This window comes from Myotis daubentonii, chromosome 10, assembly GCF_963259705.1.
Source record: "Myotis daubentonii chromosome 10, mMyoDau2.1, whole genome shotgun sequence".
Lineage (NCBI taxonomy): Eukaryota > Metazoa > Chordata > Mammalia > Chiroptera > Vespertilionidae > Myotis > Myotis daubentonii.
Window position 1 is genome coordinate 78,897,084 of NC_081849.1, and position 23,058 is coordinate 78,920,141.

Below are 23,058 nucleotides of genomic sequence, written 5' to 3' on the forward strand. Positions count from 1 at the left end.
GTTAAAACAGTGTATATTGAATTTAGACAGGCTTTGGGAGCTGAAAATAAAACCTAATACATATTGAGTGCTTTTATGTACTGGTCATTGAGCCAAGCCCTTAAGAAGATATGATTTAATCTTTACAAACTTAAGCTCTGTTATGAGCTTTATGTATTACACTAATTTTGTAGACAGGAGGAGGCCCAGAGAGTTAAGTGACATGCTCAAGGATGCAGAACTAGTAAATGGTGGAGCCAGGATGCAAAAGTGTTAGGTGCTTAACTAGATTGTTCTTTAAAAGTGTTATCTGATACATGAAGTTATAGTAACTTTCATGAAATGGGATAAACTACAGAGGAAGTAAAAATAATAGTAGAGGGGAGTGCTCGCTTCGGCAGCACATATACTAAAATTGGAACGATATAGAGAAGGTTAGCATGGTCCCTGCGCATGGATGACATGCAAACTCGAAGCATTCCATATTAAAAAAAAAATAGTATAGAGGATATTTCCCTCAAACATGGCATTTAATATAATCAGTCCCTAAAATACCTGGGGAGCTCTTTCCTATTTATTACAGGAAGTCCAAATAAACACACAAAAGACTATGAACAGACATACAATGTATATGTGTGTGTGTGTGTGTGTGTGTGTGTATCTCAGAACTTGGAAATCAGGTTCCCCTTTGAGAGGGAAAAATCGGTGTATGAACCAATCCAGTTGTAGATGCAAGTGATCTGGGCCAATAGTTCCTCCTCTCCTGGGAAGACTTTGTTGCTGGTCAAGATATGCCCCTAAAGTACAAGAAAAGAAACAAAAAGAAGATACCAAACATTATAGCAAGCAAACAAGCTGAAAACTTTCAGATATACTTTTATGCAAAAACCAGTGAAGTTGTTCTTCTCACACTTGCAATCGAAAGAGTCTTGATCAATAAAACTCTATAGTATCACACTTTATAAAAAAAAGTCTTGACTGATTCAAATATTTGCTTAACTCAAATGATTTGATCTCTCAGGAAGAAGACTCAGGGATTGAGAGTTCCATTTGAGCAAGCATTAATCGACCCTTTTGAAAACAACATACCAAAACCCAAATAAAGCTGTTTTTTTTTTTTTAAGGAATTTATTTTCTCACATATATTCGATGTCATGGGGTAGAACTTCAGGAACGGCCTGATCTAGGTGCTGAAATGTTAAGAGCCAGCCATTTCTCTTCCTCTCAGCTTCATTCTCACATAGGTTCTCCCATTGTCGGGGCAAAGGTGGCCAACAACTTAGCAGCCCCTGGAAGAAGCTGGAAGAAGCCTTTCTCAGTTCCAATAGGACTTCCATGTATTATACTCTTTGGCTTAGCAAGGGTCATGTAGCTGCCATGGAAACAATCTCTGTGGTCAGAGAGAAGCAGTACTCTGACTGGCCCAGCCAATGTCACATGCCCACCTTAATTCCCAGGGGTGAAATCAGTTTTACCCAAGCCATACCGACTAACAGTGTTAATAGGGTGAATTATACGAATAGGTTTTCGATTTCCATGGAATAAGCTCTAATAGAAAGTGAACATTTCTTTAGTGCTACATGAAGTTTCTCATGAGATTCTGGGATCTCATAAGATCTAGAAAAATCTTGTAATTATCATGTTTTATCTTCATTTTGCAGAGGATACTATGAACTTGCTAAAGGTTGCTTAAGTAGTCCCCATGTTATATGTATTATTCTTTTTATAAATTGTTGATTTCAATTTGCTCACGTTTTATTTAGTATTTTTGCATATGTATGTATATATTAGATTGGTGCCCAGTTTCTCTCTCTCTTGCTATCTCTGCCACATTTGATATCAGAATTGCTTGCTTCTGTGAACCCCGAGAAAGAAGATACCTACTAAATAGAGCTCCCACTGGCTAACTGAGCTCAATTTTTAAAAAATGGGGCCTTTTCTACCCAGAGACCTCTCATGCAAACTGAACTTCAGGGAGAAGCCTGAACTGAACTGCTTGCCTGCATTGTGTTCCTGCCATCTGAGCCAGGCCCTGGGTGGTTCTCAACCTTCCTAATGCCACGACCCTTTAATACAGTTCCTCATGTTGTGGTGACCCCCAACCATAACATTATTTTCGTTGCTACTTCATAACTGTAATTTTGCTAATTATGAATCATAATATATTTTCATTGTTACAAATTGAACATTAAAGCATAATGATTAATCACAAAACAATATGTAATTATATGTGTTTTCCGATGGTCTTAGGCGACCCTCGTGAAAGGGTTGTTCCACCCCCAAAGGGGGCGCGACCCACAGGTTGAGAACCGCTGGTAGCTGGAGAGGGGCCTCACCGCGGGCTGCCTGGCCCCGGAAGGGGTCCCACAGCTGTGCTGGTCTCAGGGCCACTCTGTATCCCAATTGAGCTGTTTGCACTGAATCAAGTCTCCTTTTTCACGGGCACTTCGAGTTGGGCATTGCTCTTCGCGTTGAATGGGCGCCCACAACTTCCACTTCCAACGTGAATCGAAACTTAGGTGATTTGCTTTCATTGGCGCCAGGTGCTAGTAAGTAAGGACAACCGACTCGACGCTCAATGCCTTCAACTACCCCGATGAACTTCTTGCCACATCTGAGCACTGTGAAGCCCTACGTGGCTTAGTCACGTGTCTGAGGCCGGGCGGGCTGTTGGCTGTAAGTCAGCTCACAGTACACCTTGATGGCGGGGCGGGGAGGGGACACATTCACAGCTGGCAAGTTAAAACGTTCACCTGTACAAGCTGTCCAGGAGTCTGGCAACGCGTGCCTCCCCTCTAATCCAGAAGAATGGGACTTCCAGTCTTTTTCAGTGGAGACTCCATCCTTGTAACTAGGCTTAAAAAAAAAATCTGTTTCTCTCCTTCTCCAAAGCCGCAGGGGGTAACTGGACCCGCGGCCACGTCGGAGCCTCTCGCGGTTCTAAATCCGGAGTCTCCGGGGACAGGCGGAGACCAGCGGGTCTGCGGAGGCATGAAACGCTCTTCCCTCCCAACTCTGGCCCCGAGCCCAGGGCCGCGGAGCGCACCACGGCTCCCCCGGGACGGTCTCTTCCCGGGGCGGGCCCCGGGCTCGGAGGGCAGGGCCGGTGGGCGGCGGCGCAGGGGAGCAGCGGGCCCGCCCCGCGCGCGGCCGCAGCTCCTCCCCTCGCTCGGATGTGGCCGGGGGCGGGGGCCGAGGCCGAGGGGGTGGCGGCTGCGGCCCGGGGAGGGCCGGCATTCATCTCCACGTTTGCAAACGCCGCTGCTCCCGGCCCGCCACGCGCGCTGCCCGAGCTCCGCGCGCCCCCGCCGTCTCCGCGCCCGACCCTCGCTCCTCTCCTCGCCGCCCCGATGGCGTCCAGGGCCCGGAGCTGGCGACCCCCGCCGCCGCCGCTGCTCCTGCTGCTGCTCTGGGTGACCGGGCAGGCGGCGCCCGTGGCCGGCCTGGGCCTGGGCTCCGACGCGGAGCTGCAGATCGAACGGCGCTTCGTGCCCGACGAGTGCCCGCGCACCGTGCGCAGCGGCGACTTCGTGCGCTACCACTACGTGGGGACCTTCCCCGACGGCCAGAAGTTCGACTCCAGGTACCGCGCCCCGCGGGCTCTCTCTCCCGCTTCCCTCTCTCCGGACAGGCCTTTCCCTCCCGACGGACCTCCCCCAGCTCCGCCCCGCGGACCCGCGCTCCTCCCTCTCCCCCCTCCTGCCCCTAAGCTCCGCGACCCTCCACCCCTCCCGGCCCTCGGGCTCCCCAGGTCTTCTTCTCCGGGCTCCCCAGGTCTTCTTATCTGGGCTGGAATCTTCGACACGACCTTGCGCAGCGGAGTTGGGGCAAGTCACGCCCTCCCCCCCTTTGCCAGTTCATTTACACGCGCGAAACCCGTGTGAGAGCGTCACTCCGCGGGTCGACCGAGCCCGGGGTCACTGTGGCTGCGCGCCTGCCGCCCCCTTCGCGTGCCTTCCCGCAGGCCCCTCACCTCGCCTGCGGTGCTCCAGCCGATGATAGCGGCCGCTGTGTGTATGGAGGGATTACCACGGGCCAGGGGAGTTCTAAGTGCTCTCCGTAGAATGTGCTCACGTAATTCTTACTGCAGTTCTCCGAGGTTGGTAGTCATTACCCTCATTAGGCCAGTGAAGTTGGAGGCCGTTGAGGCTAAGACACTTGTCTAAGTGGAGGCAGGCTGAAACCTCGGACAATCCAAGTCCGGAGTTAACAGGCCTCTTCGGCTCCAGCTCCAGGCCCCCCCCCCCCCCCCTCAAGGCTTTGTTACTAACAGTTCTGTTGGGGCACATCTCAGTGAATCACCCGACTAGGCAGAGAGTTCTGTTGAGCGTCCGCGCTGTGCCCAGGCTGGGCAGGCTCCTTACAGGACTCGTCTTTTTAAGCCTTCTCTTACCTTCTCGGGCTTTGTTTTTTTTTTTGTTTTGTTTTGTTGTTTTTTTTTAAAATATATTTTATTGATTTTATACAGAGAGGAAGGGAGAGAGATAGCCAGAAACACCGATGGGAGAGAAACATCAATCAGCCGCCCCCTGCACATCCCCCACTGGGGATGTGCCCGCAACCCAGGCACATGCCCCCGACCGGAATCGAACCTGGGACCCCTCAGTCCACAGGCCGATGCTCTATCCACTGAGCCAAACCGGCTTCGGCGTGTTTTTTGAAATTATAGACCATGAGCGAATCTACAAAAGCTGTTTAGCGTGCTATGAGGCCCATAGCAAGTGCTCAGACATGCACGTGCTTACTATTGTTTCAATCATGTCTTTTGTTTTGGAGGTAGAATTCACATACCAAGCAATTCACTCAAAATGTACAGTTCAGTATAGTCACAGTTGTGCAAACATCACAACTATCCAATTCCAGGACATTTTTTTTCATCACTCCAAAAAAAGGAATGAAAACAAATATCCACACAAAACCTTGTGCATGCATGTTCACACATCATTATTCCTAATAGCCAGAAAGTACTATCAGCCCGAATGCCCATCAACTGATAAATGGGCAATCAAAATGTGGAATAACCGTACAGCACTAGGAGTGGAATTGGCTGGGTCCTTTGGCAACTCTATTTCACTTTTTGAGGAACCGCGTTTTCCAACAGTTGACTGCACTATTTTGCATTCCCACCAGCAGTGCATGGGGTCCTAACTGCTCCACGTTCTCCCAGCACCTATAATTGTTTTTTTAATTGTAGCCACTTAATCATTGGTGGCTGTGAAGTGGTACCTCGTGGTTTTAAGTGGTACTTCCCTCAGGCTAATGATGCTGGGCATCTTCTCAGTGTTTACTGACCATTTGTGTGTCTTCTCTCATTTGCTTCTTTAGTTAGAAATAGGGAAGAATTTCCTGCTTACACTGGTGTTACTTAATAATTCGCACTAGAACAAGTTGTCTGAGACTGTCTACCCTGTAGGCATGGCAACCACTTTGAGACGGTGTGGGACGGTGGAAAGAGCACAGAGGGGCTACCGTCCACTCAGCAAACTTGGATGCAGTGTCTGCCCCTGAAGGGACTGTCCCCTCCCTGCCCCTACCACGGACAGTTCAGCAATCACATAGTGAGGTAGTACAGAAAGAATAGCACACACTTCTGTTTCTCACATAGAGTTCACATGGAGTTTTTATCACCTGTCCTTACATACATGAATTCATTTAATCTCAGATGAATTTGTTTAACTTATAAGACAGCGAGGTAGATACCTCACTACCACTGAAGAAACCGAACCTCAGTAAGTTCAAGGAATTTGCTGAAGGTCCCTAGCTACTAAGTGGTGGGGTGGGGCTTTGAACCAAGGCATTTTAGTGCCAGAGCCTAAGGGCTACCATATATAAACGATGGAAGAAAAGCAAGGAGCTGTGGAAGCACACAGAAGGCTTAACCGTATGTCATGTTGGGGTGGGGTTCAGGATGTCCTGGGGTTTCAGGGATGAGACCTGAGGAGGGTTACAATTTACTGGGAGATGCTGAGGGGTGAGGGTTGTAGGGAGAAGAGAGTGTGTCTGGTAAAGGGAATAGTTGAGATCTGCAGGTGGGAGCATTGTGTTGGCGGACACTCAGTCTGTTCATTGTGGTCTGAGCTGGGAGTGGGAGCATGGGAGTGGCCGAGGGGAGAAAAGAGAGGTGAGAGGAGGCCAGAAGGGAGGGCTGGGCCAGCTTTAGAGGGATGTTGCCTGCTTGGGTATGGAGTATGGACTTTGACTAAGGACAATGGAAAGCCTTTGGAGAGTTTTCTTCTTTTTTTTTTTTTTTTTTTTTTTTTTTTTAAATATATTTTATTGATTTTTCACAGAGAGGAAGGGAGAGAGACAGAGAGTCAGAAACATCGATGAGAGAGAAACATCGACCAGCTGCCTCCCGCACATCTCCCACTGGAGATGCGCCCGCAACCCAGGCACATGCCCCCGACCGGAATCGAACCTGGGACCCTTCAGTCCGCAGGCCGACGCTCTATCCACTGAGCCAAACCGGTCTCGGCCTTTCTTCTTTTTTATTGGAGAGTTTTTTTGTTTTGTTTTTTTAAACATATTTGATTGAATTTTTACAGAGAGGAAGGGAGAGGGATAGAGAGTTAGAAATTAGCAACATCAATGCGAGAGAAACATCGATCAGCTGCCTCCTGCGCACTCCCCACTGGGGATATGCCCGCAACCAAGGTACATGCCCTTGACTGGAATCGAACCTGGGACCCTTGAGTCTGCCGGTGGACGCTCTATCCACTGAGCCAAACCGGTTAGGGCTTATTGGAGAGTTTTAATCAGGGGAATGAGGGACCAGATTTGTGTTTTACGAAGGTCCCTGTGGCTGCAGTGTGGACAGTGGAGTGGAAGGGGCAGGGCACACAGTAGGTGCTTTACTAATGTGAGGTTTTCCCTCTAGGGCCCCCTTTCCTTTGGGATTTTAGGAAGTATTAGGGATGACTTTGCTATTCCTGCTCGAAGATCTTGAGGGAGGAAAAATCCAAGGTGTTTTGGGCTTTGGCTGCTGATTTGGAGATTGTGCCCAGAGGGAAACGATGGCTGGATGGCTGTCACCCCGACCGGAGTCATAAACCTCGAAGGGCCTTTCTTTCCACAGAGCTTTCTTTCTTCCTGCATCTCTGCCTGGCGCTTGGGAGCAGTTGGTGATGGTTCAGCTTATGGGCATTTGCAGTTGCCAAGAGATCCAGCCCTTCAGCCGTTGGCCACTGGCTTGGGCTTGGTTTGGTTTTATTCGGAGCCTCTGTGAGTTCGTTAATACGCCCCTGCGGCTGCTGCCCCAGACCCTAGGAGAGGACCCCAGCTTTCCGCCTGCAGGTGTCCGTGGGACTCCTGCTCTCACTCTCCAGGTCTTGGAGCGCCTGGTCAGCCAGTCCTGATGCAGCTTTTAGGAGTTTTGTCGTATTCCTAGCACTCCTCGTCCCCTTAGAGGGGGATGGTCTCTTCTGTTTGCTCGGATTTCCTTGGGGGACTGAAGTTTAGCAGTTCCGGTGATCTTTAGCAGGCAAACCAAGCATCTGGTCATTTCATTCACAGCCTGCAGGCCTTAGAGTCCAGATGTTCAGTGAATATTATTGTGCGCCTACTACATGCCCTGCGCGGTGGGATGCTCTGACACAGCTTCAGGCTTCCTTCTGTCCTGCCGCCTTCCACCTGCAGGCTCTGGGAGGCACAGGGCACCCACCCTTGGCCACATCCCCTTTCTATACATCGAGATTCTGTTTCTTCATTTCTAGGTCAGTTCCTGCTCATCCACTCCCTTTCCACCTTCCAAGATGTAGTTGCCATCTCTGCCATCAAGGAACTCCTTTCTGGTTTTCTAATTCCCTTTTAAAAAGAGGAGCTTGAGCCCTAGCCGGTTTGGCTCAGTGGATAGAGTGTCCGCCTGCGAACTGAATGGTCCCAGCTTCGATTCCAGTCAAGGGCACATGTCCAGGTTTCGGGCTCAATCCCCAGTAGGGGGCGTGCCGGAGGCAGCCGATCAATGATTCTCTCATCATTGATGTTTCTCTCTCTCTCTCTCTCCCTCTCCTTTTCTCTCTGAAATCAATAAAAATATATATATATATTAAAAAAATAAAAACAAACATTTAAAAAAAAGAGAGAGAAGTTTGGGAGCTTGGGGAAGGAATGGGCTTTGGGGACCTGAGAGAGGGAATGTGTTCAGTTTGCCTTATGTTCTTCTCTCTTCTCAAGGTTCATCCTCATTGCAGATTGAAACCTACACTTACCAATAGAGCCACGGAATTTGTGCTTTAAGAATTCAGCCAGGGATAGTCATTTTTCCTGAGGAACATGCTGCCAGGTGGTGTGTGCTTGTGGGTATACAGTTGAGGGAGGTGCATATGATGGTTTTACATGATGCCTCCAGTCTTAGTGGATTTTGGGCTGATAATTGTGAAGAGCATCATTGGAGAGTACCGCAGGCACCTCTCATCCCCCCGCAGCCCCCCCCCCCACCCCCCACCGAGGCAGGGGAAGGTACAGGTGTCAGGGGCAGCAATGGAAGGGTCTGCAGCAGGGAATGAGCAGAGGAGAAAAACAAGCTGGTGGAGAGGAAAGGGGGTGTTGGAGGAGCTGGATGATTTCCACTTGCCTTGCCAGGCCCACTTTCCCCGTTCCAGTGATACAGGGGGTGATATCAGCGACCTCCTTGTCATTTGGCTTTTGGTTGGGTTCAGCGAATGCGGCATCAGCAAAAGAACAGAGGGAGGGAGGTGAATAAAGATGAGATATTTATCTCCCAGGCTCCCTGTCTGTGGAGTCATAGTGGGCAGTGTCTCCAGACCTAAGGTCCCAGCTTAGCTTCTGTGGAGTGCTCTGAGCTACCCTCTCTGTCCCTGAATCCTTCAGGCCCATCTGTGACAACAGTACTCCCTACTGGTCCCCTTGGGTACTGCATCTCCCTGTCATTTCTCTGTGCCCGGTGTGCGCGCGTGCACACACACACACACACACACACACACACACTTTTTTGCGCACAGCCCCTTTTATTACACTTCCCTGGAACTGCCTCCTTTGGGTGTATCATCTGTTTCCGCAGCACTCAGCCTGGGATGTCTGCAAAAGGTGTCCGTCAGCCAGATGCTGGGACAGGTTGTGTAACGGCTCATTCCCGAGCTTCATTTTCATGCCCGGCGCTGGGCTGGGCGCTGCACAGGAACGTGTGCCAGTTGTACTGATCAGCACAAATGTGCTCAGAACAACTTTATTTTTCCAGATGGTCAGAGTTTTCAGCAGTAAATAAGACTGGCCTGCCTTGCACCGTTAGTTTCTTGAGTATGTAAATTTTCTTTTAGAAGGGTGTTTTGTGTTTTTAGCACTTCGTTTACGGGGTCATCAAGTGAAGAAATTAATACTGCGAGGCAGTAGCGGTTTTTATACATCATCTATGGAGGCCCTATGCCTGAAAAGTAAGAGTTGAACAGTCCTGGGTTCTAGCTTTTTTCCCCTCCACTTGGCTAACCATGTGAGTTTGGGAAATGTTTTCACCTTCACGAACCCAGGTATTCGCACCCACCTTAACATGTTGTATGAGGATCCAGTGAGGAGTATAGGGCAAAACTGAGTTTGCCTCTGTGCCTCACATCAGAAACACTCTCTAAATAGTAGTTATTATTAAACATTCTCATTAAATTTGGGAACTATAGCCTTGCCAGTGTGGCTTGGTGGTTGAGCGTCAACCTATGAACCAGGAGGTCACTGGTTCAATTCCGGTCAGGGCACAGGCCACCGTTGCAGGCTTAATTCCCAGTAGAGGGCATGCAGGAGGCAGCTGATCAATGTCTCTCTCTCATCATTGATGTTTCTATCTCTCCCTCTACCTTCCTCTCTGAAACCAATTTTTTAAAAAAGATTATATACATATATATGTGTGTGTATATACATATACATATACATATAAATGCATTCTTTAAAAAAATGTGGGAACTACATTCAAGTGCTGTGGATGGAAAACATAGTTATAAAGTAGTCTTCAGCCTGTGCATTGTTGCTGTCTGTGCATGTTCTGGGCGTGGGGAGTCTTTGAAGCCTCAAGTTCTGGTCATTATTAACATAAACCCACCAGTTAGATGGTGGTTCGGGGCATGGTCGGCCATGGCCATGGCCATGTGGAATTCAGAGCTGGCATTCGAGGGAGAGGGAGCGGCTCTTGGTCCTCCAGAGGTTGAGGGTTCAGGTGTAAAGCCGCCCAGGGCACAAAGCTGACCACGTTCTTTTCTCCTCTGGCTTCTTGGCCTGCACTTGGAATTTTGTGTTCTATTCACTGACCTTGGAGAAAGGAAGGCTACTGAATGGGCCATAAAACTGAGGACAAAGGGAAGTGGGGGTGGGGTCTGAGGAAGCTGCCCTGCCAGTGGGAGGAGGATGTGCTGTTGTCCCCAGCCTTTTTTTAGAGAAAAGGTGGAAGTCATTTACCAAATGAAGGGCAGTGTACCCTAATGAGGTCTAATCCAGCGGCTCTTAGTGTTTTATTACACAAATATTACATGATCATTTTGAAAATTAAGAGAGCATTAAAGGGAAGACAGATCACTTGTAATCTCCTACCCATAGATTATCATTGATATTATTTTTGTGTGTCGCCTTGTGGATTTTTTCATGTGCATCTATATATGTAAATCCATAATGGGATTGTTTTATATCGTGGCTCTGTAACCTGCACTTTTCTCTTAATGAGTGTATCCTCTTTTCCAGGGAATAGAAATCTGTTTGGGGTTTTTTTGGTATTTTTTTTTCCAATTTTTTAATTAAAGTATAATTGACATATTACATATTAGTTTCAAGTGTATAACATAATGATTTCATATTTGGATGTATTGCAAAATGATCACCACAGAGTAGTTAACATCTGTCACCATACGTAGTTACAAAATTTTTTTCTTTTGATGGGAAATTTTAAGACCTACGCTCTTAGCAGCTTACAAATATGAAATATAATATGGAAATTATTAACTATAGACCCATGCTGTACATTACATCCCCATGACAGAAGTCTGTTATGTTTAAAAATGTTTATTGCTTTTTTAATCTGATATTTTAAAATGGCCATACAATCTTTATTGTATGTATTTTTTTGTTTTTTAATGTTTTTATTGACTTTTAGAGACAGAGGAAGGGGGGTGGATAGAGAGATAGAAACATCATCAATTGGCTGCCTCCTACACACCCCCTACTGGGGATGGAGCCTGCAACCCAGGCATGTGCCCTGACCAGGAATTTAACTGTGACTTCCTTCCTGGTTTATAGGTTGTTGCTCAACCACTGAGCCACACTGGCTGGGCTAGGATGATGTTTTTAGGTACCAATCACACAGAAATGGAGTAAACTGGGTGCTCTCCCTCCAGGGAGCATGTCCATGCCATTCTCTCCCTCCTTTCCCCCCCACAGGCATGTATTCCCCAAGCTCTAAGGGACCCCATGAGACCTGCAGCCAGGGGAGCAGTGGGCAGCGGCAGCTCATCCCGGACCCACCCCCTGAACCTGACCACACGGCCCCTTTCCTCTGACTTCCCAGCGAGCCAGAGCGGCCAGCCTGGGCTCTCCTGTTGCTCCTTTTGTGCCTGTCCCTGTTTCACTGCCCTAAGTGTGTTTTTTCTGCAATAAAAAAGAGAAAGAAATGGAGCAAACAAATTTTAGTAGAATTGGAAGTTATTTTTTAAAATAAATTATATATATATATATATATATATATATATATATATATATATATATATATATAAAATATATATGGGGGAGGGAGTTATGCTGATGCTATCTAACTAGACTTGCTGGCAGTAGTCACAGGAATTTAAAAAATTCCAGCCCTGTATGAACAGTTCCCGTGTCAGTAACTCCGCTGCAGGCTTTTTGCTTGGCAGTGACCTCACTCCGTCCGCGGGTACATGTTCACAGCTGGGTTTCACGAAGGGAAACGTTACTTATACTTTTCTTTCTCTCCCTACCTTTTGGGTTGTCAGCTACGACAGAGACTCCACTTTCAACGTGTTTGTGGGGAAAGGACAGCTGATCGCAGGGATGGACCAGGCTCTGGTCGGGATGTGCGTGAACGAGAGGCGGTTTGTGAAGATCCCCCCCAAGCTTGCTTATGGCAGTGAAGGCGTTTGTAAGTTTTCGTTCCGTGTTTGTCAACACGTCTGCAGAAACAACTGAACATTTGCAGGCTGTTCAGTCAGGCCGATGGGGAAATCCTTGGAAGCTTTAGATTGTGGGGAGGAAATTAAGAAGCAGCAAACACACACACACACACACACACACACACACACACACACACACACACAGAGCTAAAATTTCTCTTAGGGTCATTTCTTCTAGATGTGAAGGAAGGCGTTATTAACACAGGTGTAGTGAGTGTTACCCTGGCTGAGAGGAACATTCTGTTTTTCTGTTTTCTTTCTGTTTCATTTGGAGGACAGCCGGCCTCAGTTTGGAATTGGAGGCCGGTGTCCCCTTGAGCCCTCGACGGCAGCTCCTCAGTATGAATTCTCTTTCATTTTCAGCTGGTGTGATCCCCCCAGACTCAGTGCTGCATTTTGACGTTCTTCTGATGGATATTTGGAATTCGGAAGATCAGGTTCAGGTTCACACTTACTTCAAGCCCCCGAGCTGCCCTCGGACCATCCAGGTGTCCGATTTCGTTAGGTACCACTACAACGGGACGTTCTTGGATGGGACACTGTTCGATTCCAGGTAAGTCCCACATCCGTGCTCGTATCCGTGAAATGCCCCGAGTCCCTCCAGCTCGCCTGCTTTTCATACCCGTGGAGGAACCAGGAAACGGACTCCTCCCAGCTTTCCCCAGCATTAACTTCTTCATAGAGCCAGAGTCCACATTGTAAACTATCTTAGAAAAACCTAAGAACAGGGTTTATCGAAATTAACAGTATTTTAAGGTCTCGTTAAGTGAAGGGCCCTAAGACCAAGGAGTTCATGCATTTTTTGGTTCATTTTTGTAGTTTTTCCACGGAAGGAGGAGGGGAAGGCTGCATGTACAGGAAGCTTCGAGAAGTGTGGGCAGAAGGTGCTAAGCTGGGGAAGTGAGCCTTTCCCCTCACTGTAGGTGTGTTCGGTTAGAAGAACAAGCCTAATTTTGTGAATCGCTGTGGCTTAATTACAGGCTTTTTATAAATTCTAGGACGTGTGCTCTGTGGTTAGGAGCAAAGATCCATATATGCTCGTCTGCCGGGATGGGGATGGGTTCATTGCTCAGCTGAGATGTGGGTAACAAAAACCCTACTGAGGGGTGAGTTAGAAATGCCCTTCTGGAATGGAACTTCTCCCCTTTCTCGTTGGTTTTCAGTCATAATCGCATGAAAACATATGACACCTACGTGGGAATTGGCTGGCTGATTCCTGGGATGGATAAAGGGCTGCTGGGGATGTGTGTGGGGGAAAAGCGCATCATCACCATTCCTCCTTTTCTGGCCTACGGAGAGGATGGAGACGGTAAGTCCTTCTCACTCTCACGCCACTCTCATCTGTCCTTTCTTTGTTTTTAAGATTTTTTTTTATTGATTTTTTTTTAGAGAAAGAGGAAGGGGGAGAGAGAGAGAGAGAGAGAGAGAGAGAGAGAGAGAGAGAGAAAGAGAAAGAGAAACAATGATGTGAGAAACATTGATCAGCTGCTTCCTGCATGCCCCCGACCAGAGATCGAGCCTGAAACCTGAGCATGTGCCCTGACTGGGGAATTGAACCAGCAACCTTTTGGTGCACAGACAACACTCAACCAACTGAGGCGTGCTGGCCAAGGCTGTCCTTATTTTAATTGCAGTGATCAATGCAACTCGCTACACGAAATCCCCCAGACCTGTTGGTCTGGACTTGCGCTGTCCAGTATGGTAGCCATTAGCTACTTGTGACTATTTGCTGGCACGTGGCCGAGTGCTCCTGTCCTGGGCGGTGCAGGCGCAGTGTTTCCGTCTCTGCACAGTCGTGTGGGGCAGCCCGTGCTAGTCCAGCTCATCTGCTCTCTGATGACTGAGTGGCGGGAACCTCCACGTGTTCACGGTCATGGGCGTTCACAAGGAAGCGTCTGCCACTGCCTCATAAGCTATAACCGTGGGCGCCAACCACTGCCCAGCCTGTGTTGTTCCCACCAGCGAAATGAGATTCGAACCAGACAGTCCAATCTTACCGATGCTCCCGTGGTCTCATCCCTGCCCGAGGACATTCGTTCGCATTGGCTCCCAAATTCTTTTGCCATCATCTACATGCACCCGGCATACATCATAAAACTAAACGCCTAGCTAAATGTGAGGAACATTACTTATTTATTTTAAAGAATTAATAATTTAAATATTCAAAAGAAAAGGTTTATTTAAAATAAGAACTCTTTAAAAACTTTGTACTTTAATACTGTACTCAGCTGTCCAGGTATCACTTTGAATAGGTGAATTGTATGGGAATTATATCTCAATAAAGTTGTTAGAAAAATGACAACGAACAGTCAATTAGTACGTGATAATGCTAGAAAAATGTAAGCCCTGGGGTGACTTTTAAGGTTTTCTTTTTTTCTCTTAAATTACAAGATTCAGAAAAGTACAAAAGATGCATATCCTACTGCATACCCTCACACACACACACACAGACACACACACACACACACACACACACACACTCTCACACACACACCCTCGGGATGGGCCACACCTTGCATTCCGGAGGCTGACTCAGCAGCCTGTTTCAGCCGATTTCATCATCCCCCTGAGGGAAGGACCGCGTGGCTCACTTGCCCAGGCCTCCTCCTCTGCCTGGTGAACAGTGGCAACTCAGAGGGTTGAGGTCGGTGGTTCCTCAGTGAACTCACTTTCATCCCAAAGTACTGCACTTAGAGGTCATTACTGGTGGCTGCTGATCTTCGCATAAAGAGCAAGTGCTCAGTAAACTCGCCCTGTGGGTGATCGTGTTGCTGATATGCAGGACTCCTGGCTGTCGCTGTCGGAAGATCCAGGAGAGGCAGTGCCATCCAGAGGCGAGATAGAAACCACTCGCGGACTCTTTATATTTCAGGTTGCGGGTGTCCCTTTTTCTCTGACCTCAGCTAACTTTAATTTTATTTATATCTGGTTTTGGAGTCACCTAGAGGATTTAATTTTGCATATGGTTAAAAAACAAACAAACTGGCTTTGGATTCCAAAGAACACGTCTAGGTAGGAGCAGACCTGGGCTTTGTGCCTTTAAATGTCTGTCATTTGCATTTCTACACAAACACGCCCACAGACGTATGTCTTGGCGTTTGCATGTGGGGGTGCCCACGTGGAGCCTTGATTTGCCAGCACAAGCGTAGACAGCATGGTCATAGTCGTCTTTTCCCTCATTCATGCCACTTTGCTCCTTTTCCTGAGGGAGTCAGACTTCACATTGTACCTGCCGGCCACGGTGAGACACCAGGGGGAGCCGCCCAGGATGAGAAAGAACATTTGTCAAAGAATGAGTTACACACACACACACACACACACACACACACACACACACACACGGGGTGTTGAGTGGCAGTCCTTGTGTCCTGATGTCATGACCTTCCTGCATTCCGCCCCAGGGAAGGACATTCCTGGGCAGGCATCGCTGGTGTTCGATGTTGCCTTACTGGACCTGCACAACCCCAAGGATGGCATTTCCGTGGAGAACAAGGTGGTCCCTGAGAACTGCGAGCGCCGCAGCCAGAGCGGGGACTTCCTCAGGTACCACTACAACGGCACGCTGCTGGACGGCACCCTCTTTGACTCCAGGTGAGGACCGGGCCTGAACGCCCTTCAGTGCTGAGTCCGAGTGAGTGTTTCCAGCTCCGACACAGGTTGCTGTTTGCTGAGCTGAAGTCCTTCAGAGGCTGGTAGAGCTGTCCCCTGGGGACCTGGGGGACCTGAATCTGCCGGGAAAGAGGGGAGGTTCACCTTAGACGCCCACCGGCCCCCTCTGCTGTGCTCAGCTATCCAAGCGCACACTCAACTGTGGGGCCCAAGATGGGAAGTGGCCAGAAGGGAGGTCCAGGCAGTAGGCTGGGAAGGGAACAGACTGGGTGGCAGGACACCTGGGTTCCAGTCCCTGTGCACTAGCGGTGTCGCTTTGGACAGCATTTGACCTCCCTACGCTTCAGGTTTTTACCTGTGATTGGCACCTTTCTCACAGAGATGGTTAAGGACATAAGGGAGACAAAGGCGCTTGCCAAACTTTACAGGCTTTCCTGTTACTGCGGGGACTGGCTGGGTGAGTTCGGCTGCCTTCCTGCGGTCGAAGAGGCTAATGGCCCAGCCTCTGTTGTGATTCAGAGTCCTGTTTGGTTTACAAGGCTCAGCTGCAGGTGTGCAGATGGCAGGGGCCTGCCTGTGTGAGGTGTGTCTTGCTCCTTCAAATGGCCTGTGCTGTTTGGAAACCACTCCTGTAGGGCAAACAGTGGAGGCAGTAGACTTCACGTTTATCTACCAGTGGTTCTCAACCTTCCTCATGCCGCGACCCTTTAATACAGTTCCTCATGTTGTGGTGACCCCCAACCATAAAATTATTTTCGTTGCTACTTCATAACTGTAATGTTGCTACTGTTATGAATCGTCATGTAAATATCTGATATGCAGGATGTATTTTCATTGTTCGCGACCCACAGGTTGAGAACCACTGATAGTCAGCCAGAAGAATTGTTATATGGTTTCATTTTATTTGAATAATTCATTCTTCCTGCTCTCCTGGGATCTCTTCTTCTAAGTTTTTCATTTGGTTTTCTTTTCGGGGGAAAATGTAACAGTCATGGCTCAAAATGAAAGCCACGTACGCGTTATGATATGTTGTACCACCAGTCCCTACTTTACTCTATAAGTGAAACAATGCAAAGGTATATAATAGAACATAATAATTTCCCATCAGCCCCTTCTATTCTCACTACCAGCGTAAATATTAATAACTTTCCACAGTCCCTCTCCACTCTTATGAATGCATTCATGCTTAAATATTCAATCCATCTGGAATTGGTTGTATTCAATGTGACAGTAAGCATCTAACTAGTTTTTTCCAGATGGTTAGCTAGTGCTTCCAACACTCCTTATTGAATAACTGTTTTTTTCCTCACTCATCAAATATCTGGCTTTTATTACGTACCAAATTCTTAAAATATACTTTTGGGTCTTTGTCTAGAATTTTTATCCTTTTCCATTGGTCTAACTCTTCCTGGGCCAGTGTCATACCTTAAACTATTTTAGCTTTCTAATTTGTATGATAAATGGTATTCTTTTTCTTTTTTCAACATTATTATTTTCTACTAAGTGATACACTGTCATAGTTCAAAATCCTCAAAGTATAAAAGTGTATACAATGAAGAATTGTTCTCCTATCCTGTCCTTGACACCCAGTGCCCCTCTTCACAGAGAAGCGGGATTATGAATTTCATCGGTCATCCATACGTATACATTGAAATACATATTCCCCTATTTTATTTTTTTGCAGGAATGAGAGCTTGCTATATCCTGCACTTACAAAACAGTATTCTTTCTTTTTTAATCCTCTCCCCCCAGGATATGTTTTTATTGATTTTTAGAAAGAAAGGAGGGGAGAGCCCTAGCCGGTTTGGCTCAGTGGATAGAGCATTGACCTGCGGACTGAAGGGTCCCAGGTTCGATTCCGGCCAAGGGCACATGCCTGGGTTGCAGGCTCGATCCCCAGTAGGGAGCGTGCAGGAGGCAGCTGATCAATGATTCTCATCACTGATATTTCTATCTCTCTATCCCTCTCCCTTCCTCTCTGAAATCAATAAACATATTAAAAAAGAGAAGGGGGGAGAGAGAGAGAGAGAGAGAAACATAGATGTGAGAGAGACATCAATCAGCTGCCTCCCATATGCCTTCACCCTGACCAAGGAGATTGAGCTCACAACCCGGGCATATGCCCTGACCAGGAATTGAGCCAGTGAACTCTTGGTGCATGGCATGATGCTCAACCAACTGAGCCACACCGGCCAGGACTGTTATTATCATTTCTTCATGCTCCTTGGCTTGGTGGTCTCTGAGGGTGCTGAGAAGGAAGACCCTCACAGCTCTCCCTGCCTTCTCTGAGGCAGTCACCCCGGGCTGTGCTCAATGAGGGGATGGTAGGACAGACTGGCTCTTTCAGGACAGGCTTTCTGCCCATCTGCCCCAGGTGGGGGTGGAGAACGGGTGCAGATCCCTATGGTTCAGAGTTGGGTAGTAGACGTGGCAGATGAAATTTTATGATTTTATTCTGGAATCATCGGGCTGCGAGAAATTGCTTCTTGTTCTCACCAAACTCATGATTCTTGACCTCAGTTGGCAGTTCACCCAGAGCCTGGATCTCCGCTGAGCGGAATGCTTGGGCCGCCTGCCAGTGGCACTTGGGAAACCCAAGTCCTCGCCAGATGGCAGCGCGGTGAGCGGGGACACGGCAGGAGAATTCTCCAGGCGGTGGTGGAGACTGCCGAGTCCAGTTGCTCTCGGTGTTCACGTCCCACCTGTGCAGAGGTTCTCCTTAGAAGCTGGACATTGTCCTTGGACGCTTGCGGAGCTTCCGATAAGGGCTCCCTTGATGCTTTTTTCATTAGCCCGACGTGGTTGCCAAGCATCCGTCTCAGTAACATTAGCTGCATTTCTGTGGTCGCCCCTCGTTACTGTGTCCCATTCATAAGGTGACCAGAAGGCTGGAGGGCTTGTGTCTGAGGTGCCCCTGCCGACAGGGCAGCCTGGACGCTGGGTGTGGACAGAGTAGCCTTTTCCTGGCTGTGTCCTCCGATTCTAAGGTTCACTGTATTTGCCCAGCTGGATTAGCTCACCCTCCCACGCCCCAGGATGTTGCTGGTTCAATTCCCCGTCAGGCACATGCCTGGGTTGGGGGCTCGATCTCCAGGCAGCCATCCATGCTTCTCTCTCATCGATGTTTCTCTCTCTCCCTCTCCCTCTCCCTTTCATTCTCGGAAATCAATAAAACCATACATATTTTTACAATAAGGTCACAGTCTTCGGGGACTGGCGGCCTCGGTCTCCTGCTGCCTCACCGTGCTGACGGATGTCCCAGCTGTGGTGCCCCTTGTGAGGAACTCTGTGTGTTCTTTTCTAGCTACTCACGGAACCGCACCTTCGACACGTACATCGGGCAGGGCTACGTGATTGCTGGGATGGATGAAGGTCTACTGGGTGTTTGCATCGGAGAGAAGCGGAGGATCGTGGTCCCCCCTCACCTGGGGTACGGGGAGGATGGGAGAGGTGAGTGCTGGCTGCCTGCAGGCCGTTCCAAGCAACCCGGCCTCCATGAGCGCAGTGTCGAAACTGAAGTGCAACTAGACCTGAAGGCCCCAACAGCTCTCCCTTCCGGAGCTGCCCTGCTGTTTCCCCTGGTCTGCCCTGCCCACCGATTGGCCTTTTCCTTTGGAAAAACCGTAAAGCGACTCCAGGAGTGGAAGAGCTATATAGTGAGCGCCCCTTCATTTCCCCAGTTGTAACATCTTGCTATGTTTATTTTCTCTCTGTCTATAAATTACGTTTTTTTTTTGTTGTTGTTAAGCCATTTGAGAGTAAATGGCGAAACACGTTTTGCTTTTTCACAGCTTTATTTGAGGTATAATTTATATGCCATAAAGGTCACCATTTTAAGGATCCAGTTCAGTGACTTTTAGTAACTGTAGTGAGTTGTGCAACCATCACGCTAATCCAGTTTCAGAACAGTTTTGTCCCTCTCATCGTAAACTCCCTCCTAAAAAGGACACAAAGAGTACATGTTGACTCTTGAAAAAGAAAGTACAGATCAAGACAACAAAAACCTCCCATAATCCCCCCACCCAGGAATGAACGTTGTAGTGTGGCAAGCAGAAGAGTGGCCCCAAAAGACGGCCGCGCCCGGTCCCCAGGACCTGAGAAGGTTACTTTCATGGCAAAACGGTCTTTGCAGATGCGACTAAGGGAGGGAAAGATCTTGAGATGGGTGATCACCCTGGGCCATCCAGGCAGCCTTGATGTACTTACAAGAGCCTTTATGCCTGGCCAGCGTGGCTCAGTTGAGCGTCAGCCTGTGAACCAGCAGGTCCCACTTGGACTCCCCTGGCTGCGGGCTTGGTCTCCAGTGGGGGATGTGCAGGAAGCAGCCAATCAGTGATTTTTTTTCTCATCACTGATGCTTCTCTCTCTTCCTCTCCCTTTCTTTCTGAAGTCAATAAAAAAACATATTTTTTAAAAAGAGTCTTTGTAAGAGGAAAGCAAAAGGTCAGAAAGAGGAGAAAACGCTAAGCTGCTGACGTAGAAGATGGGAGAAGGGGCCACAAGGCAGGGAATGGCCATGACCTTGAGAGGCTGGGAAAGGCAAGGACATTAAGTCAGCAAGTTTGTAGTAATTTGTTATGGCAGCAATAGGAAACGAATACGACCAGGAAGTGAATACTCCTCTATGCTTTTTAAAAATGGAATTTATTGGGGTGACGTTGGTTAATAAAATTGTATAGGTTTCAGCTGTACAGTTCTATAATACATCATCTGTATATTGTATTGTGTGTCCACCACCCCCGGTTACTCCTCTATATTTTTTAGTCTATGTGAATCTATGTAGATAAAAGGAAACACACATCCACCAACACAAATACTGACCAAAATGGGATCATCTGTACATATAACTTTGTCATGTCTCTTTCTGTCGAATTTGTTGTGAAAATTCTCTATATCAACGGGTATTTTTAATGGCTGCATAGTATTCCAAGCCATATTTCCCTTCTTAATTATGTTTTTTTCCCCCCTCATATACCATTTTTTGCTAGCTTGCTTAGGAATAGTTGATGTGGCATTTATTCTGATTTGATTTTGTTTTTGCTGATGGGGTTCTGGCTGGCTTGGCAGGCTGTATATATTTATGATATTACCCTTTCCTGACTACTACTGTGCCTACGGGTCTTTGGAATTTTCCCAGGAGGGCATGTCCAGAATATCTAAGAAACCTCAGGTTGCTTGTTCCTTCCCGACGTAGATTTTCCATTTATGCAGCCACCACAGGTCACGGCTTGAGCCACATGGAACAGGCCTTGCTTATTTGCCTTGTGTCTCGATGCCTGTTGTTCTGTGTCATGTAAACTTCTACCTCTAGCCAAAGGCGTGCAGAAATAGAAAACTACTTCTGAGTGTTTACGTCCCTGTAATTATGGCCTCAGGACTAGTCCTTCCTTTCTCTTGAAAGAATGTATTGACGGGAAGACATTTGCTTAAATGATTTTTCTCCTTTTGGCTTTCTGTCAGAGAATTAGATAAGATTCTGGGATGCATCGAAGGCTCATAAATTTTCTGGGCCTGCGGCTGCTGCATCCCAAGTTGCTGTGGGGGCGTGGCGCCCTCACCCGTGACACCCCAGGTGCTTTTGTGCAGGGGAGGGGGAGTCTTGGGGGAGTCAGGGGTCCACCTCTGTCCTCTTTTGATTGGCACCTAATGCTCATCCCTGAGGGACTGACCGCTGAGGGTGTCAGGACACAGACAAAGTGTGTGGTTTCCTCACCACCTACCTCAGGGCAGGCCCGCAGTCACCGCAGTAAATGCTTGTGGGGCGACACGCCGGGCTCCCCGTGGGGTTCGCCGGCTCAGCCCTGGCATTGCATTTTCTCGCAGCCGTTTTTCCCACCAGGTTGCTGCACAGATTGAACACGATGATATTCGTGAAAAATACTTTTGTGAACGAAAACGTTATTCAGACGCCATGTTTTCACAGTGGAGATAACGGAAGATAAAATCTTATGAGTGGTTTTGTGCGGAAGAAGCAAACGGTGCACAGGGAGGCTCTCGGGGGCTGGGCCGCGCTGCAGCAGGAGGCACGGTGCGGGCGGTGCGGGCCTGGCTTCCCCAGGAACTTGCCCTTGGTCCTCTTTCCCCTGCACAGCAGCGGCTTTCATGGCTTTCACGCGCAGCTGATTTTCTCATCTCACTTCTTGCCTCTGGGCGGAGCCGGGCGAGCCTTCACGTGGCTGAGCTGTGGCCTGGTCTGTGCTGAGCTCTGCCCGGCATCTTCCCATTGGAGCGATGCCCTAGGGCAGGAGCTCATCATCTGGAACTGATAGTCCCAACAGGCTCCGACCTGGGGGGGTGGGGGGGAATCTGTGCCTCAGTTTCCCCATGTGTAACGTGAGGGTCGGGTTACTTCTAAGAGCCATTCCAGCTTCCTTCTTCCAGGGTTCTCTAGGGTTTCATACCTGAGTCCCGTGCCCCTCATGGATGCGGGTGAGGGTTGAGGGCATCCTTGGTGTTGTTGGGGGTGGGGGGGTGGTTGGAGGCGCTTGGAGGGTTTCCTCATTCATTTCCCGGGTCTGTCCTTTAGGGAATATCCCTGGCTCGGCCGTGCTGGTGTTTGACATCCACGTGATCGACTTCCACAACCCTTCGGACTCCATCAGCGTCACGTCCCACTACAAGCCCCCCGACTGCTCGGTGCTGAGTAAGAAGGGGGATTACCTCAAGTACCACTACAACGCCTCACTTCTGGATGGGACCCTGCTGGACTCCACGTGAGGGCCCTGGGGATCGGAGGGAGGGGGTGCGGGGGGCTGGAGGATTCTCCTTTTCTTCTCATCAGATCTTGGCCGAGGACTGTCATCTCCATAGACACCCCCCCCCCGCCCCCGCCCCCCACTTGGCTCAAGCCCACATCACTGCTCTGATGTGTCCTCATGGCCTCCCCCTGCTCCTGTGACGTCTTTCTGAAAAACAGATCTCGTCTTTAACTGCTGCCTTTAAACATTAGCCCACAGATGGAAGCCAGGCTCCGGAGCCTGACACGCCAGGCCGGTCTCTGTCTGCTCCGTCTGCCTCCTCCGTCTTGTCTTCTGCTGGGGCCCGGCTTCCGCCTCCCGGGTGTCCTGAGCAGTGGGGCTGGAGGCGCACTGCGGGTCCTTTCCTTCTGGTCGGCTTCTGCCCTTTTCTTTAACTGCCCTCATTTCTTTTTTTCTTTTTTAATATATTTTTATTGATTTCAGAGAGGAAGGGAGAGGAAGAGAGAGATAGAAACATCAATGATGAGAAAGAACCATTGATTGGCTGCCTCCTGCATGCCCCCTACTGGGGGTCGAGCCCGGAACCTGGGCATGTGCCCTTGACCAGAATCGAACATGGGACTCTTTGGTCTGCAGGCCGACACTCTATCCACTGAGCC

General features: G+C 48.7%; 1 protein-coding gene, 1 long non-coding RNA gene and 1 other non-coding gene across 3 annotated transcripts in view; 2 read left to right on the top strand and 1 right to left on the bottom strand.

The window, feature by feature from the left end:
• Nucleotides 1-4,372, bottom strand: LOC132211174 (uncharacterized). The gene is made up of 3 exons (XR_009447427.1): nucleotides 3,953-4,372; nucleotides 2,733-2,835; nucleotides 1-776 (listed from the first exon to the last, which is right to left on the bottom strand). It is a non-coding gene; the product is annotated as an uncharacterized LOC132211174 (long non-coding RNA).
• On the top strand, nucleotides 365-469 carry LOC132211562 (U6 spliceosomal RNA). The gene has a single exon (XR_009447478.1). It is a non-coding gene; the product is annotated as a U6 spliceosomal RNA (small nuclear RNA).
• The window catches only part of FKBP9 (FKBP prolyl isomerase 9), a 27,974-nt gene continuing 8,074 nt past the window's right edge, over nucleotides 3,159-23,058 (top strand). Inside the window, exons 1-7 of the mRNA XM_059655808.1 lie at nucleotides 3,159-3,562; nucleotides 11,916-12,061; nucleotides 12,456-12,645; nucleotides 13,256-13,401; nucleotides 15,494-15,683; nucleotides 19,006-19,151; nucleotides 22,228-22,414. Coding sequence (XP_059511791.1) covers nucleotides 3,330-3,562; nucleotides 11,916-12,061; nucleotides 12,456-12,645; nucleotides 13,256-13,401; nucleotides 15,494-15,683; nucleotides 19,006-19,151; nucleotides 22,228-22,414 — 1,238 coding nt within the window. The 5' untranslated portion in view covers nucleotides 3,159-3,329. The remainder of the gene's footprint in view (nucleotides 3,563-11,915; nucleotides 12,062-12,455; nucleotides 12,646-13,255; nucleotides 13,402-15,493; nucleotides 15,684-19,005; nucleotides 19,152-22,227; nucleotides 22,415-23,058) is intronic.